This window comes from Cinclus cinclus, chromosome 10 (assembly GCF_963662255.1).
Source record: "Cinclus cinclus chromosome 10, bCinCin1.1, whole genome shotgun sequence".
NCBI classification, from domain to species: domain Eukaryota; kingdom Metazoa; phylum Chordata; class Aves; order Passeriformes; family Cinclidae; genus Cinclus; species Cinclus cinclus.
The window spans coordinates 19177669-19194242 of record NC_085055.1 but is presented as its reverse complement, the minus strand read 5'-3'; the positions used below and the strand labels follow the sequence as shown (position 1 = coordinate 19194242).

General features: G+C 40.0%; 1 protein-coding gene across 1 annotated transcript in view; it reads right to left on the bottom strand.

The window, feature by feature from the left end:
- Nucleotides 1-917: 917 nt before the first annotated feature.
- Nucleotides 918-16574, bottom strand: part of SPSB4 (splA/ryanodine receptor domain and SOCS box containing 4) — a 55267-nt gene continuing 39610 nt past the window's right edge. Inside the window, exon 2 of the mRNA XM_062499409.1 lies at nucleotides 918-1045. Within this exon, the coding sequence (XP_062355393.1) occupies nucleotides 918-1045 (128 nt within the window). The remainder of the gene's footprint in view (nucleotides 1046-16574) is intronic.

The window sequence follows — 16574 nt, the reverse complement described above, 5'->3', positions numbered from 1 at the left end:
AAAAGCCAGAATCAGTCACCCCAAGATGGGAAACAGTTGAGAACTCCAGACACTAAACAGATAAATAAACATTATAACCACACATACATTAAAAAGAAAACAAAAGTACTTAGAGTTCATACCACATAAAAATTATAAATTTGTTTAAAAAAAAAAAAGTGACAAGCTTCCTAAAATATGAATATCCTAAATTCTTGGGACAATGAACACTTTGTTATAAACTGCAGTATTTTGGAGGGACTAGATTTGGTCTTGAAAACAACAAACTGCACCTTACTGTTACCAAGTCCAGAAACTGATCTGACACAAACTGTTTCCTCCCACGTTTTTAAACCACATTCTCTTCTTCTAGAAAATAATCTGCTTTTTTTAAACATTAGAGCTTTTAGACATTATAGGCCTAATTAAGTTGAGCACTGAACACTTAGAACTCTGAACAACTCTGCATACCAAGGTTTAAATATTTTTCAAAAGTTACTGTCAAGACTTTTCCTTTGCTAATTTATTTTTATTTATTGGAGTAAAGTGTAGGAGAGAGAAAGAAAAATGAAAATCATACTATTGAAAAATCTCTGTCTGCAGGACAGTGGATCTTGAAGGTCAGATTTTCTACCAGCATTTACCAGAAGCAACAAAGATAAACCAATCAATGTATGAGAGATGAGAATTATAGCCTTCAGGACTGTAAACACAAAAGGCAACAGGTAATACATGAACCTCAATCAAATCAATGTTTTCACATTCTTTAGTAGTCCCCCACAGTGATCTGCTTTCACTGGTTCAGAAAAAAATAATATATATATTAAAAATTAAATAACACTTAAGTGTCCATCACAAAGATTTATATTTTGCTGTAAACAATTTTCTGCCATTTGCATTGATGAAGTCCAATGTGAGGCCAGAGGGTTCTAGATGTCTTACTGGTATTGTAAATAATTTTTCAGAGACAGAGGCAAAGGTAGAATTTCTATGTCATGCAGGCGGTCTCTGCCAAGAGCAAAACGAATTGATCTTCGGCACAAGTCCATTAAAGGCAGGGGTTCCGCTGGAAAAACAGGACAAAGAAAAGAAAGAGTTAATTTTCAGCATCTCTATTTACAGACAGTGTTTTGTTTATTAACAGAGATTCTGTATTCTATTGATCAGTCATAAAGATAGTAATGGTATTGGGAAAACCTTTGTATCTTGAGGCAATTAAGATAATCAATAGAAGCCAAGGCAGAATTTTCTACATTTCACCCACAGTAAGGAGCTGCAAAATTTCACACTGAGCTTCTTTACCTGCGAGGTTTAAAACAATAGTGCAAAACCACTCTTTTGGGCCATTCTACCAAGCATGAGAAGTTACTACATTTCCAGATCTCAAACGAGACAGGGAGTTTCTACTGTGTTTATAACACAACATTCATCATGTTGTGTTAACATGAACTACACTGGCAACTTCTGACCTTTACATCCCAGCTCCTTCTGCATCTTAGGAACTGGGAATGGCACTTAGGGGTAACCAAACTTCTCAGCCAACAGTGCTTTTCCCACAACACTCTCTTAGCCTTTCTTTCTAGGAAGTCCCTTGGAAGAAAAACTAAACAAAACACCCTAGAAAATCTAGAGGAAACATAACCTTTTCCTCTGTGAATAAATTAGTGGAGGAGGATTTGGCTGACTAGAAGGCAGAGCATGTGTTACCATATGTATGCATACAAACATCCCCAAAATATATAAGCAATATCTTCAGATGTCTTAAGTTTAATTTAATCGAAGTGAATTAAGTATCTGCCAGAAATGCCTCGCTGATAGCACTTAAGACTGGAGACCCAAACAGTGATCCCCAGCATCAAAAAAGCATCTCACCCCTATATTCTATCCTGGCCTGTAAAGCCAGCACAGAATTGCAGGAACATCATAAAATTTCCACCTCATAGTAGCAAAAAGTATCTCTGTGACTGCAGTGTTGGCAATGGAAACCCTTTTGACACAGGAGCTGGAATAAAGCTGTGAAGTCTTGTACCACTTACTGCTATCTTTAAGAATTCCAACCAGATGGATTTTGTTGCACATGCTGGCTTAAAAGGGTAAGAATGCAAAAGATTAAAGGAAAGTTTTCTTCTTTACATGATAAAAGAGTAGTAGCCTTAAAATCCTTACTAGTGTTTTCAAATGGAGGGGGGGAAAAGTACTGTACCTATACTGATAACATTTTATAAACTCGCCAGATTTCTTACAAGTGTTCAACACTGTACAGCACTCAGTGGTTTCATCAAGATCTATTTTATGTGCCATGTGCAGATTTACACACTGCCTAGTGAAAGTGCCCCCTTATGGCACAAGGGTGGAACCAGACGACCTTTAAAGTTCCTTTTAACCCAAACCATCCCATGGATTTTTTTCTCTAATTCTGTGTTAATTTATCAATCTGTTAGCTGATACATTTAAAAGTACTTGGAAAAAAATCATTACAAAGCACAAAATATCCAGTTAAGGACTGGTTTTGTATGCTAGAATTGTCTGCTCTGGTGACACGCCACCAACTTAATGGATTTTCCATCATTGATCCCAGCATCACATTTGATTTGTGTTGTCCTCGGTTCACTATGATATTCCCCCAAAGTGGCTGCAAAAAAGCTTAGAAAGCATTCTGAAAGACTAAAAAGCTTTTTTAGCTTATAACCACTTCAGTGACTTGATATGGAGTCTAATTCTTGGCAATGCACTTCATTGATAATTTTATCTGTTAAAAATTACAAAATAAAAGCCCTCATATTCCATTAATAAAAGCAGTGTTTTCTCTGCATCGGTGATCCTAGTTTTCATTCTTTCCACAACAAAATTACGGATGTTAAATCTTAAGGGATGAAGCTGTAAAATTCATTAACCAGGATTAATAGGCAGGAACAAAAATAGCTCATGAGTTCTGGGACACAGAATACAACACATCTTACAAATCTTAGACTATAAACAACAATTTTCTGAGTATCTTCCCACAGCCTCTGAGGTCCCATTAGAAAGATATAAAATGAGGACTAGGAGTGTTTAAAGCCATTAACTGACCATGTGGTCTCTTTTTTTTTCCTAGACAAAGGAATATGTAAAATGTAACCATCTGTGCAGCCAGGCACAGTGTTAATCCCAAACTTCAAAACATAATTTAAGGAAAGGTTAAATTATTTTTCAAGCTTGAAATGCTAAATTAATGCCTCCTGTCTCACTTCTACAGGGAATTTTCAAATGCTGAAGAAAATGCCCTCAAGTGTTTGCAACAGCTGCTAAATTGCACATACTAAATGTGTTTTGCAACTTGAAAATTGAACTATATTCTTTTTATTCTGCCTGACAGCAGTTCAAACCTATAACAAATTCCAAATGGGTTAGTCCTATGACACTAAATAAAAATATGTTTTCTGGGGTGCTGGCTGTAAGAATTTGAGAAAAAATTGTAATAACAGCATTTTAAGTTATAAGCGTATGTAGCTCTGCATAGTCCTAAAGGAATAAAATTTAAATCTAGAAAAATAAATAATCTTAGCTTTGAAATAGTTTATGGGACAAAAGTAGAACTCTAAAATTAAAGATTGACAATTTTCAGGCAGCCTAACTCGCCAGAACCATTATTAACCACTTGATCACCTTAATGCTGGCACTCTCAGCACATCTCACATTTTTAGTACATATTTTACAAAGCAGGAATAAGAAAAACTCAGTCCTTCCATAGGGGAAAGGACTGGTTCAGCCTGAGTATGTTGCCATGCTACCTGAAACACACACACTTGATGCACCCAAAACACTCCACAGAACATTCAGACATTCAAATCACATTTCCAAAATGCTGTCTTCATTTGAGAACATATAAATACTGCTGAGAAAAGTCTAATAATGCAAAAGATGGGAAGATGAATACTCTGAAGACACATCATTAGCATTAACTTCACTACAGAAAAATACCTTTGAAAAACTTTTAAATTCAGGGATATTAACTGTTTGTCAGAACATCCCACTAATTCTAATGCACATTAGGTATACCAAGAGTTGCATTTTTAAACCAACCCCCAATGGGTAGGAACTGGAACATTCAAGGCCCCCAGAAGAACCTGAACTAACCATTTTTCCGAAGTTATGTGAACTCCAGTAAAGTCCTTGCCATTAGAAAAAAAGGAGGAATTAATTGTTGAGCTGGAACGCAAAATTGCAAAGAAAACATGATTCACAAGAATGGCTCTTTGTATTAAATTCCCAACCAGGCCAAGAAATCCAAGGTGAGACACTACAGGGCAAGGGAGCAAGCTTTGCACAGGAAACCCAGTGCTTCCTCTGGGCTGCAGCAGCACCCAGAGAGAAACTGCAGCTTTTGGGTAACACAGCTCCATGCCTGGGCCAACTCCTGGACATACTTTAACTAAATCACCTTCTCACTGAAGTTTACTCCAAGACCTCTTCACCCAAAGGTAGCTCCTCATATCCGCCACATTACGGAAAATTATTTTTCAAGAAAAGAAAAAATTAATTTAAAAAATACTGCTTAATTGACGTGTCACTGTTTAATTCCTGTGTCTCCCCTTCTGGTACCAGTACCTAAAAAAGGCTCATTTGCAAACCTTCCTTTCCATACACTACAGTCACACCCAGGGAGCACTTTGGTAGCACAACCACAGCTACCCCTCTTATCCAGGGCAGCATTTCACCAAGAGGGCCAAATATAGCTTAAATGGCAATTTAACATAATAGCTAATAACTTAAAAATCACTTAAATATATATTTGGTTAATTACATTAACTAAAATAGCTATTGAGCAACTATTCAGCTATTAATAACACAAAATAACTGTGTTATTATACATACAGATATATTCATTCTAATGGTGTCACTGCTGGGTTAAGGACAAAGGCAAAGAAACGTTTTAACCAGACACAACCCTGTGCTTGTTGGAGCATTCCTCCAGTGCACATACATTTTTGTGAGCAATTTGCACATCATTACCAGCTGAAAAGTTCATTTAGTTTTGGCAACCTGTAGTTATTTAACAATCTGCCACTCCAGCAAGGCTGCCTCCTCTCTGCAAACAGGCTTTTGTAGTTGAGATAAAGTCATCTAGCAGATGATAACACTAAATGTTATTAACTGCAATGTTACACAGGGCTCACACAAAAGAGCAGCTCTTAGCAGACAACACTTACTTGCCAAATGACAATACTATTTTTTAAAATAAATTTGTACAGCTCTAACAGCACCTCATGTCCATGGCTTTCATTAATCTATGAAGAACGTATTTTTATCTCATGTTATAAAAGCAGAGATGACTGGGAGGGGGAACCAAAATCAGCAAAATTAAAGCTGGATAAAAGACAAAGGAAGTTTTCATAAGAACTGATGTCACCAGAAGTTAAGAAATTCTGGTTTTAGTTCTTTTCTATACATACCTAAGACACTGAGCTACCTTAGATTTTGATAGTTCTGGCCTCAAACTTATAAAAAAGCACTTACATTCCATGTTAATGTTTCCAACTGCTGAAAGGCACTTTTAAAGTCATGTTTTAGCACTTTCTCACAGAGGGCACTTCTGTGACCCTTCCTGGCTACCAAAAGCCAGGCTGTGCCAAATCAACACACCTGGGCACAAGGTTTTCTGTATTTTCTCTACTTTCTGGCTATTGCCCTGTTCTCCTTCCTGCCCCCTAGTCTTTACCTCTCTCAGTCAGCAGCACTCCAGTTCTGCCCAGCACTGCCTTCCCTTGCTCCATTTTTACCTCATACTTTGCCAAGATCAGTGAGCATCACCACCTTTAGAGGGATGCTGTCCCCCAGACACTGATCCCTTGCCATGGAATGTGCTCCAGTATGGCCACAAAGCATCGGTCTTACACAGGGCCTGGTGGGACTTTCACATGCAGACAGCAGGAAGGGAAAGCTCCTCCATGGCTTGTCAGCACTCAGCTGATGTCTCTGTGCCTTGGGGGACAATCCTCTGTCCCCTACCAGGGCACCTGAGTGCCCGCCAAGTGCCCACTGCTGTACAGACTGCAGCACGCTTTTGTTCAATCCTTTTTCCTCAATTTTCATCCCTCTTCCAGTTACTAAGACACCTGCTAAGTGGTAACACATGGCCTAAGTGTTTCCATTAGAGTGATTTAGAGTATGCAGAAATTTGTAACTACCATTTAATTATCACACACAGTAAGCACACAAATATATGTAAGCCAGGAGTTTTCCTTCCAACCTTTGTGTCAAAGCCTAATTACTGTTTTAATTTTACACAGTACAGGCCAAATTCTTTCCAACACATAATAGGGTACATAAATATACCCCCTGTGACATATTTATGGCTTCCCTGATGCAACTGATGGAAAATTTGAGTTGTGTTCCTCAAATGGCACAATCTAGAGAAAGGAAATTGCAAATAATATATTAAAGAACACAGGCTATGACCAGCCATAAAAAATGCTAATAAATCTCCTAACAGCAATGGAAACTCGGACAAAGGATAACACTTATCTATTTTCCCCACAGATGTCTTTAAGTTCTGCAGCCTAAACCAGTGAAGCACCTTAGAAATCATCTTTAAATCACGGTTCAGGCAATCCACTCTGAGAAACTGTGCAATTCCAAAGGGCACAGTGTATTTTCAGGAGAGCACTGTCATTTTTCCCTAAGTCCCAAGATTATCCATCTGCCCCCACCTCCCAGCGGCAGCCCCTTCCCAGGCAGCTTTAGCAGCATCTTCCAAAGCTCAGGGGTGGCAGATGGGGAGATTTTGTGTTATCAGGCACGGCTGATAAGGAGCCACTGTCTCCAGCACTTGTCTGCCAGCACAAATAAAGCTTTGTGCTGTCCACACCCGCCCCTTGCTCTTAGCAGGCACGGTGGGGAAGGTGAAATACAAAAACAACACAAACACCGCCCTGTATTTGAGCTCACCCACATCCCACAAAAATTCGGCACTTGAAATTTAATATGTCAAAGGGAGAAAGGAGGGTGAGAAAGCTTGAACAGAGGGAAGGACTCAAGGGTAACCCTCCCCCCCATCCGCCTCTGCATACCTTGTGTTGGAAAGGGAGAACTGTTTTACAGGTTTGTCTTTTAAGTGTTAAATGCAGTTAAGGAAAGCTCAAAACTTGAATCAAGCAGCATTTAGCAGAATTTAGCTGAAAAAGCAGCAGTGTACAAGCAGATATTCTGCAACATCATTTGTGTTTTCAGTTAATGCTCTCCAGCTGTGCTTTCTTGAGATGATAATGGTTGAAAAGCAGAACAGAATGAAAACCACCAAAACCAGGCTCCAAAACCAGTGGCCTCTTGTTACGGGTTGGATAAAGAATCTGTCCTTTAAGCACAAATGCACAGCCCCATGCAATGTCTCCTCTGCAGTTCAGTTTGTAATCTCCTGGGAGGTGACACACAATACCCAGACAACTGATCCTGACTCAAGAAAACCAGAGCCTAAATTCAATTAATTCAACACAGGCTTAAAATTCACTCCTAAAGATTTCAATTTAGGAGACTTAGGCAATATATTTTTAAAATCCTATTGGTTATAGGAGTGCTCTTCGAAAAGCAATTTGTCTGCGTACATTTGTAGGAAAGCTGTATTTATAGTGATACACATTTGTACCTGCAGCAACCCCTCTGAGAAGCTCCTCGTAGTCTTTAACAGTTCTTACCCTCTAGGTAGGTTTATGATACACCCAAAAAAGGGTGAAACACCCTTATTTGAAAGGATCACAGGTTTTTTTTGGAATGTGGATCCACCACATTTCATATAAAGAACAAGCAAGGTACAAAGGCTGGCCCAGGCAAAATCTACAAGCACACCTTACTGTGGAAACTCACCTGAAAATCTTCTTTTTCTGAATTACAACTGCTAATTTAAATGTACATATGCATCATCATAATCCAATTTCTGCCACTGAAACCAAGGGTATGACTCGTATTTTAAAACATTTTACCACACTATTTCTACAGTTTAGATTACTATATTGTACTGCTCTAGCTGATTCAGAAACTGCAAAACAGATAATAAAGAATACTAAGATAATAAGGAATTTTAACAGCAAACAAGTGGCTTTTTAAAAAGTGCAGCCAAACTGTGCAATAAACTTGTTTTGCCATATCTTGATAAATTTGGATGGTGACAAAGAGCCTAAGCAAAAGCAATGGCCACTTCCCTTCTGAAAGAGAAAGGGCACATGAATTCTTTCCCCATGTGCATCAGGAAAATGCAAATAAGAAAGATGGGTTGGAAAGATTTTCTTTCTGGCCTTGATTTGTTTGCTCTTCTCCCCTCAGATACTTCTACATCTCAAGCTTTGCTCTTGAACACATTGTGAAGGTAAACTGGGACAGTTGCTTCAGGAATGATTTAAATGTTCTGTGATAGCAAAGGCACCAAAAAATTAATAGACACTCTTTAAAACCAACAAACAAAACCACGTGCTTGACATCAGAAATGAGCCTAAGATACAACCACAGGCTCCTTGGCTCCTCCCTGATCAAACTTACCCTAATTTACCACGCTGACAATGGAGATTTGGCTTAGATTAATCTGTAATGTATACTTTATAGCTTTTAATCTCAGAAATACATTTATCACCATTAAATTCAGCTTGTGTGCCTGCCCATAAAGAGGGGAGTTAAAATACATCAAGGTGAGAGAAGATAAAAGCCTGGATGAGAATTTCACTGAGTAGACGCACCGGAGTTCAAAGACAATGTTGTTCAGGGGTTATGGACAGATTATAGAAAAAGTAATAACAGAAAAAGTTGAAGGAAAGTTCAGGATTCAAGGATGAACCACTGCAGACAATTATTGCAACAGACCACCCGCACACTGTGAGCAACATCCTGACTGAACTATGCTGAAACAATTCCTTTCATTTTATCTCTTCATGAGATGCGTTTCATAAACAGGCATATAAAACAGCATGCACAGGTTCACACCTATAGCTGCCTTTATGGCTGTGAACAAGTCCTTACTGCTCAGGAAAGGGGGGCAGGAAGCCAAAGATATTTTTGGCAACCTTTTCCAATTCCTTTAACTCATTTACACATTTCTGCCTTAATAGCTTGACAGCAGATAAGGAGATTTCTTGGTGGGAAACCTAATTATACTGATTAATATATCCTAAAATTCAAACTTGCATGTTTTTATAGCTGCTCTTAAAGACATTTTTTATTTTGGGTTAGCTAATCAAGGTTGAGAGGGGGAGAGGGAAAAGGGAAGAGAATGAATGAGAAGCATGCAAAGAACCAAAATGTTGACACTATGTGCTGCTGAACCCAGCGAGTCCCTGGTTGTCTGACTGCCCCCTCTGCCCTTCTCCCATTGGCCTCTTTTGTACCTATTGTATTTTGTGTGACATATTCATTGTGTAGGACAGTGAAGTACCCCCTGTCATCTTTTCTTATACTATGTCCAGCATGCTGAAGCCTCACCACGATTTTTCACAGTACCATACTGTGAAATATCACACCTTCATTCAAGATTTCCACTGCTTACATCTTCCATTCTCAGCTGGAACCTCTCACAATAGTTTTCTGTATGCCTGTTGAGTATTACACCAAAGTTGTTTACCCTAGTTAGCAATTAAATTGATTCAAAGCATCTTCTGCAGCACACCTACAGCTTTCTTTAAAGTTGCACCATATTGACAGGGTAACAGAACTGATGACTCACTTATATTACTACAAATTGTGCTGAGCTGTTTAAGACAATTAATATTTGACTGCATTCCTCATATCACTGTTACATGATGTTTTCTCAATCATTTCAATTTAAATTACCCAGAGGCTCCAACATATGCAGATTTTCTCAAACCAAAGGAAAAAATTACAGCAGCATGTCATTTAAACTTTAATGCAATTGTATACAAGCTAATGATCTGTAGTGGAGATTTACAAACAATAGACCTGACTCATCACTTTATTATTCTAGTTTTGGTATTAACAGAATTACATTGGAATAAATCTGGAGCCATGAAGTTGCAATTAGGCTCAATATAATGAATTTGATCTCATTAGTTTAGTACCATTTATATTTTGGACTTGTTCAAAGTGATTTTTTTTTTTTCTTAAGTACCATAATCTTCACCAGCAGAAAATGGTACTGGAGATGATCTGAATTACTTTCATACTGAATTTAGGATTCATCATTGTTCCTGGCATACAAACACAGCTGATGCTCTCTGAACACATTTCTAAAGCATTCAGTTTGAACACAAATGCAATCTCACAGCACGGATAGAGCACACAGGACTGCCTCCACTCACCATTGTGCAGTTCTTCTCAATCACAAACTCTTTGTTACCATCTTTCAACGCTGGCAAAGCTCTGAAATGTCACACCCTTTTACCCCACCTACAATCAGCACTCCTGCCATGTCATCTTACAGACCCATTTCCTCAGAAAACGGAGTGTGGAAAGAGGATTTCCATACTATACATTCTACAGTCACTGTAGTGTGTTATCACCCCCCCAAGCCTCTGAAGCACCAGCACAAACCCAGTGATGGGATGGGAGGGACGAGAGGGTAGGTGAGCTACAGTGGTTTTTAGGTAGGCTACAGAGTCATTTGCCTACTGAAGTGCTTTTTTTCTTCTTCCTAGGCATGTGGGGTAGGGGGATACAACATGAATACAAATACCAAAACTCACAAAAACACCCCCTGGAATTTCACACAGGATTCCTAGAATCTGACAGCTAACTCGAGTTTTGCTCACACTGAACTTCTTCACCTCCAGGGCAGCATCACTGAGCAACTCTTTCCTGTACTTGGTCCTCCTGGACACATGGACAGCAGGAGCCCCCTCTTAGCTGTCTTCTCTGGCCAGAGCAGCTGAAAGGGGGGTGGCAGCTGGGATGGACCTGCTGCCACTCTCCAAACATCCATCAGCCTACTCCTGACAGCACTGCTTAATATACTGTGAGAACCAGACCTGCAGGGTAATACCACTCATAACTTCTTCCTGTCCTCTGCAGCCCACCAGATCCAGCCAACACATTTCCTTTGGATCTCTCAAACTCCACACAATGACTCTCCCCAGGGGTGCTCACTCGCTGTTCCACTGAATTCAAGCACAAACGGGAGGGCAGCAGAGAATGACCAGGGGGACGTTAACCCCAGCCCTCTCTTCCTCACTTATCTACCCAGCTGCATGCGTGCTCCTTCTGTCCCTACTTGTGGTTTTACAACCACCATCTGCACAGGACCCCACAGGTGTAAGACCAGGAGGAGAAGGGGAGAAAGCCAGAAAGAGCTGAACCCCCAAGTGGTGTGGCTGTGCTCTGGGTCTGGGTTTATTGCTTCTCACTGACTCATTATCAAACACACCCTGCCCATAAAGAGCCTGTTCCAGCTTGCTCTGCCCCAGCTGCAAGCTGGCAGCAGTTGCACAGGTAAATGAAAGCATGATTTGGCCTGCAGGAAAGCTACTGTGAACAAAGATTTGTCTAGAATTTTAGGTCCCAAAGTCAATCTGTGAGGCTGGCAATTAAAAAAAAGGAATCTGGGAACAACAAATCAAGGCTGATCAATTCACCCACCTCTTTCATGTACTTGCATATCTGATTTCTTTAGGAAAGGGAATCTCATCCACCCACTAATACAGCTGATAGCAAATAAAAAACTAAAATAAAAGAAACTGAATATGCACGAAAAACCTTATCACAGTTTCTACATGTTTGTGTTTTCAGATTACTGAAGACATTCAGGCAGGAGCTTTAGGCACTCAGCTCACTATTACATGTGTGCAACTTATATAATAGGAAAAAAATTTCTAGAACCCTACAATCTGAGCAGATGTACAGTAATTTCTTAATTCAAAATACAAACTGTTTTCAACATGGTGTTAGCTCCATTAGAGTCTATTTTCTGAACTGGGCATTGGCAAATATGCAGGTAGCAGTTTTCTACAGTGCAAGCCCATCCTGAGGTCCTACAATAAATTACTTGGTTCATTACAGTGCCAAGAAGACAGCACAGTTACTGAACACAGTCAGGCTATTTCCAGCCCTACAACAGGGATGATGGGGTTTTTGGTAATTTTTGGGAGTTTGGACATTTTATTTACAGTTTGGAATATCCATTTCAGACTTACACAGGAAGTTCTTCAATGGAAATAAGAGTGGGGACTTCTGTTTTAGTGTTTTATTCAGCCACTGGAGTATCAATTAGATGCTAAATTTCTAGTATGTTTTAATAGATTCTGGACAGACTCCTTCACTGTCAGCCTCATATTTTGAACACTAATTTTTAGGGTTTTATTAATGAGATTACAAAACTGAAAAGGTATAAGACAAATATCAATCCCATTTTAAGCTTGTGTGGCAGATATAAACATATATTATTTTTATAGCTTATATAACTCCATTCTGACTCTTTTCAGTCAAATCTTCTGACCTATTAGACCATTTGTCTTATTTTCTGTCTTATCAGTTGGGTCCTTCCCTATCTTTTAATCTATTCTCAAACTGGAAATTAAAAAGAAAAAACCCTTCTACCTGTGGGTCTGGAAACATCAGGCACAGAGTATTTTACTTTTTTTATCTAAAAATCTAGGTGACACTGGTGCAACAGATGAAATGCTAAATTACAAGTCTAAATTCTTTAATTTAGTACTTAATACAATGTACAACCCCTCCTAAATATTAAAAAAACACATCCAGAATTACACAGAGCACAAAAGTAGGCTTCCCACCAAATTCCTTCTGCTCCCTGGTGACTCAGCCTTTTTGATTCTACCAGCACTGTCAGAAAAGTCAAAGGGATTTTTGCCAGGGTAAATACTGCTAAATGGGGTCCCCCATCCATAAATATATTTCACTTTACCTCTGTTGCCAAGTAATTTCTGATTGCCAAGTCAATCTGCCTGTCAGATTTACTGGATTTTTTTTCCCCAAGTACTCAGAATTTTGAAATAAACACTGTCTTCTCGAGCACAGGAACATGCCCAGGCCATTCTGACGTCTTGGATATTTCTTAAGTAATTAAGTTAATCACTTAGACAATGAGTTGAGCAAAAAGCTGCACAGAGCTTTCCAAAACCATCCTTCTTAGGGGTGGGAACAGCCCAGCAGAGCAGACTTCCTGGGTAGCATTCCAAACCCATCCTCTAAACCCACGGCATTAGTCCATTGTTTACTTTGGATATGCTTTTACTTCAGGAGGAGAGACCAATCCAACCGCACAGAGAATCAAACCCACAACCCCAAAGCAGACTGCAGACCAGCAATAAGGGGAAGAAACAGGATGTATCCCACGTCCCAAAGTGCTGAGACATGGTTTGCATATCCTTGTTCTTTCAAAAATCAGAAAAAAACTCTTCAATAAGAAGGACACATCAAGGAACATGCTTTCCGTCAGAGCTGGGAGTCAGGAGCAAAAACCAAAGGGGCATGAAAGCAAAGAGAACTGGGCTGATCTTATCCTTCCAAGCACCTTCCAGCTCAAGAGGTGATGAGGAAAGAGGGGCAGTCACCATCCAGACTTCCCTGGGAACTCAAAATGCAGCTCTGTGCATACTGCAGGATGGAGGGGAGACCTGAGCCCGTCCCTCCTGCTTTCCTCTGCAGACATTCCCAAGGAGGCAGGGCATGCTTCCTCCTGCTGACCCCCTGCCTGGGAAGGTTGAGAGAGCATGAGATTACTAATGGACAAAGAGAAAAGCAATTTGGGAGTGGCCAGCACCACACCATCAGTGTTAAAATGCCAATGAACAAAGGAAAAAGAAAGTCTTTCCTTTCTCTGTTTTTCTGTTCAGTGCATTGCTTTCATAATCTCTGCTATGACGACATATTTGAATGTTGATGACATTAATTTCATATTCTGAATGAAATATTTTTATTATGCATACTGTAATTTTTATTTACTGACACAAAACCAGAATTCTGGGCTTTGGATATTTAGGATCTTGGTAGCAGTTGAAATATGCATTTCACTGTCTCTAAGGTAACTTTCCAGATTAGTAGAAACGGCAACGTTTTAATTAATTTTTCCTTTATTGATGTATCTTCCAAAGACCAAAGCAGAACTGTAAATTATTCCTCACTGCCTCTTCCTTGGTAGGTAATATCAATTAAAACTGACCTTCCAGGACACTGTCTCCTTCAAAACAACAAAGCCAAATGACAATTCTTCAAAAATCCTGGACACCTCTCCCATTCAGCTTTGAACAAGAACTTCTATGCCTGGACATAAGCAAACTTCATAGAGAGCAACTTGTATCACTGCTTGAGGGTCTCATGGAAAAGCAACCCACAGCAACAGGAGACCAGAGCCTTCAGATTTCCAGTGTGGACCAGGACTGGGCACACTGTGTTTGTAACCTGCCAGCACCATGTGAACACATTCCCAATAAAAAGCATTTCATCCCCTTCTCTCTTAAAAGCATTCCGTATTATTTTATAAGACAGTTGTGCATTATACTTGCAATCTCATAAAATTTGTGCCTAGGATGATCCATATGGATTTAGCAATTCCACTGACAGGAAAGGTCTCAAAATTTTGCTGGTTCCAAAGCCATCTGTTCCTCTTCTGCTGCTCAGTAGCCGCAGCACAACTGAATCCTTGCTTCCAGTGATTATTCCCCAAGTATGCACAGCTCAATTACTTTTATGTACATTTTTCCTTATGGGCTTTACCCAGTTTTGATGAAAGATTCAGTTTGTTGCCGTGCTCTTGGCAGCAGGGATGCAGTTCCTCCATGAGCTACCAGAGTTAGACTGTGCCACTCCCCACCAGAATTCCAATCGTGCCCAGGACTTGTGGTTCCTCTTAGGGCAACTGCACTAGTGGGGGAATGGCAAGGAATGGGAGGGGATTTATCAATAGTAACAAAATATTTAGAGAAAAAGTACTTCAGAGCAAGCCTACACAAATTTCTGTCTTCCCTAAGGTCCCAATGCCTGGTGCTGATGCGTCCCTACAGACACTGCATTTCAGTGCTGTTCTAAACAGCTACTGCCTGTTTCCCTCCTCAAAACCCATTTCAGAGACACAGTTCTGGGGTTTGGCCTTTCTTTTCCATTGCCTACCCTGACCACAGCTACAGTTCAGAGAAAATGAAGGCAAACATCACCACACAGGTCAACGCCAAAATTATTTTTTGGCTGACAGGTACCATGACAACACCTGCCATGCTTTGGCTTTCCTGTTTCCCCAAAACACACCTCCTGGGCAGCATGGCCTATTAGACATACAAGTATTACAGCAAATACACTGCTAATGTACAGCTAGACCCACTGCCATACAGATGGAACATGTCCATGATGAATTTCCAACCCATTACTAAAACCTTAGCATTGACATTTAAACTAATTATATGTGCACACAAAAAGTAATCTCGAGTCCACAAAGCAGGGGAGTTGAAAGGAGGACAAAGAAAGTAAAAAGTAAGCAAACCAGCAGCTCTCTGGAGCCTCCAACTCTTCCTCTGTGCAAGCTGTGCTCTGCAGATATAACATGGGGTATGGTCTTAACCCTGCAGAGCCTCAGTAAAACTGCCTACTGGAAGCAGTCAGCCACGTTTTTGGGAATCTCAGAAGAATGTAGAAGAAAGAACTGTTACCTGAAATTTAAACAATTATTATTCTCCAAAGTGTCATAAATAACACACAGTGCTGTAAATTCATTTGTTTTTCTAATGTAATAAATAGCATGACCCTCTGCATCTACCATTTGCGAGAATTTCAAACATCACATTGCAACCCTGAAGTGTATCTGATAAGAGCAAAATAGCACTGCTCATGCAATGCCAGAACAGTTTAAATCTTATGCAGGTCTTTACCCCTGGGTTTCAGGAACAGTAATTTAAATTTCTAGTTGCACCTCTGTGACTCCATTTTCTCCAAGGAGAAAAAGGGTGTTTCTTACTGCTCCTCTATGAACTGTGGGCAGTGCAGGGAGCCCCAGGCAGCCTCCAGGTGAGAAGCCCAGGCTACATTTTCCCAGGGATGTGGTCTGCAATGTAAATGAGGCTGCTCCCCAAGCTTGCCTTCAGAAATCACTCTCAGAAACCCAGATCTGCCATTTCCTCCTTGAAATCTCTTCACTCCCTGAAGGAAAGAGAAAAAAGACCCTAAGCTTCCCTAGCAGTAAACATCTGCCAAGAAATTTTAAGTGCTCCCATCCAAACCCTTCTCCTTTTTCTTAAGGTAAATTTATTATTATTAGAGTCAGTGGAGGATAATGAGAAGTAAAATAAGCCTTTAAGACACCTTTTTCTCCCCAGCCCCTCCCTCTTTCCCACCAACAGCGCCAGGGAGACAAGGCATGGGGATTTTGGTTAGTTCATCATCAAAAATGCTTATTTTGCACTTTTTTTTTCCTGTTAATAAACAATATTTTTTTTCCACTTTTATCTGCTGGTATCAATTTCTCTCACTGGCAGAAGGCAGGTATTGGAGCCCTTTCTCCTTAGAGGAAATGCTCATTCCGGGGCATTTTCTCCTGAAATTTGTCTCCAAAACTGACACACCAAGTCATTCAAAGGAGGTGACCTTTCTGCCAGGCTGGCTTCCATCAAGCAGTTTTCACACAGTGAAGCAGATTATAAAGATATTAACAGAATGAGCACCTGCCTCCTCCATGAAAT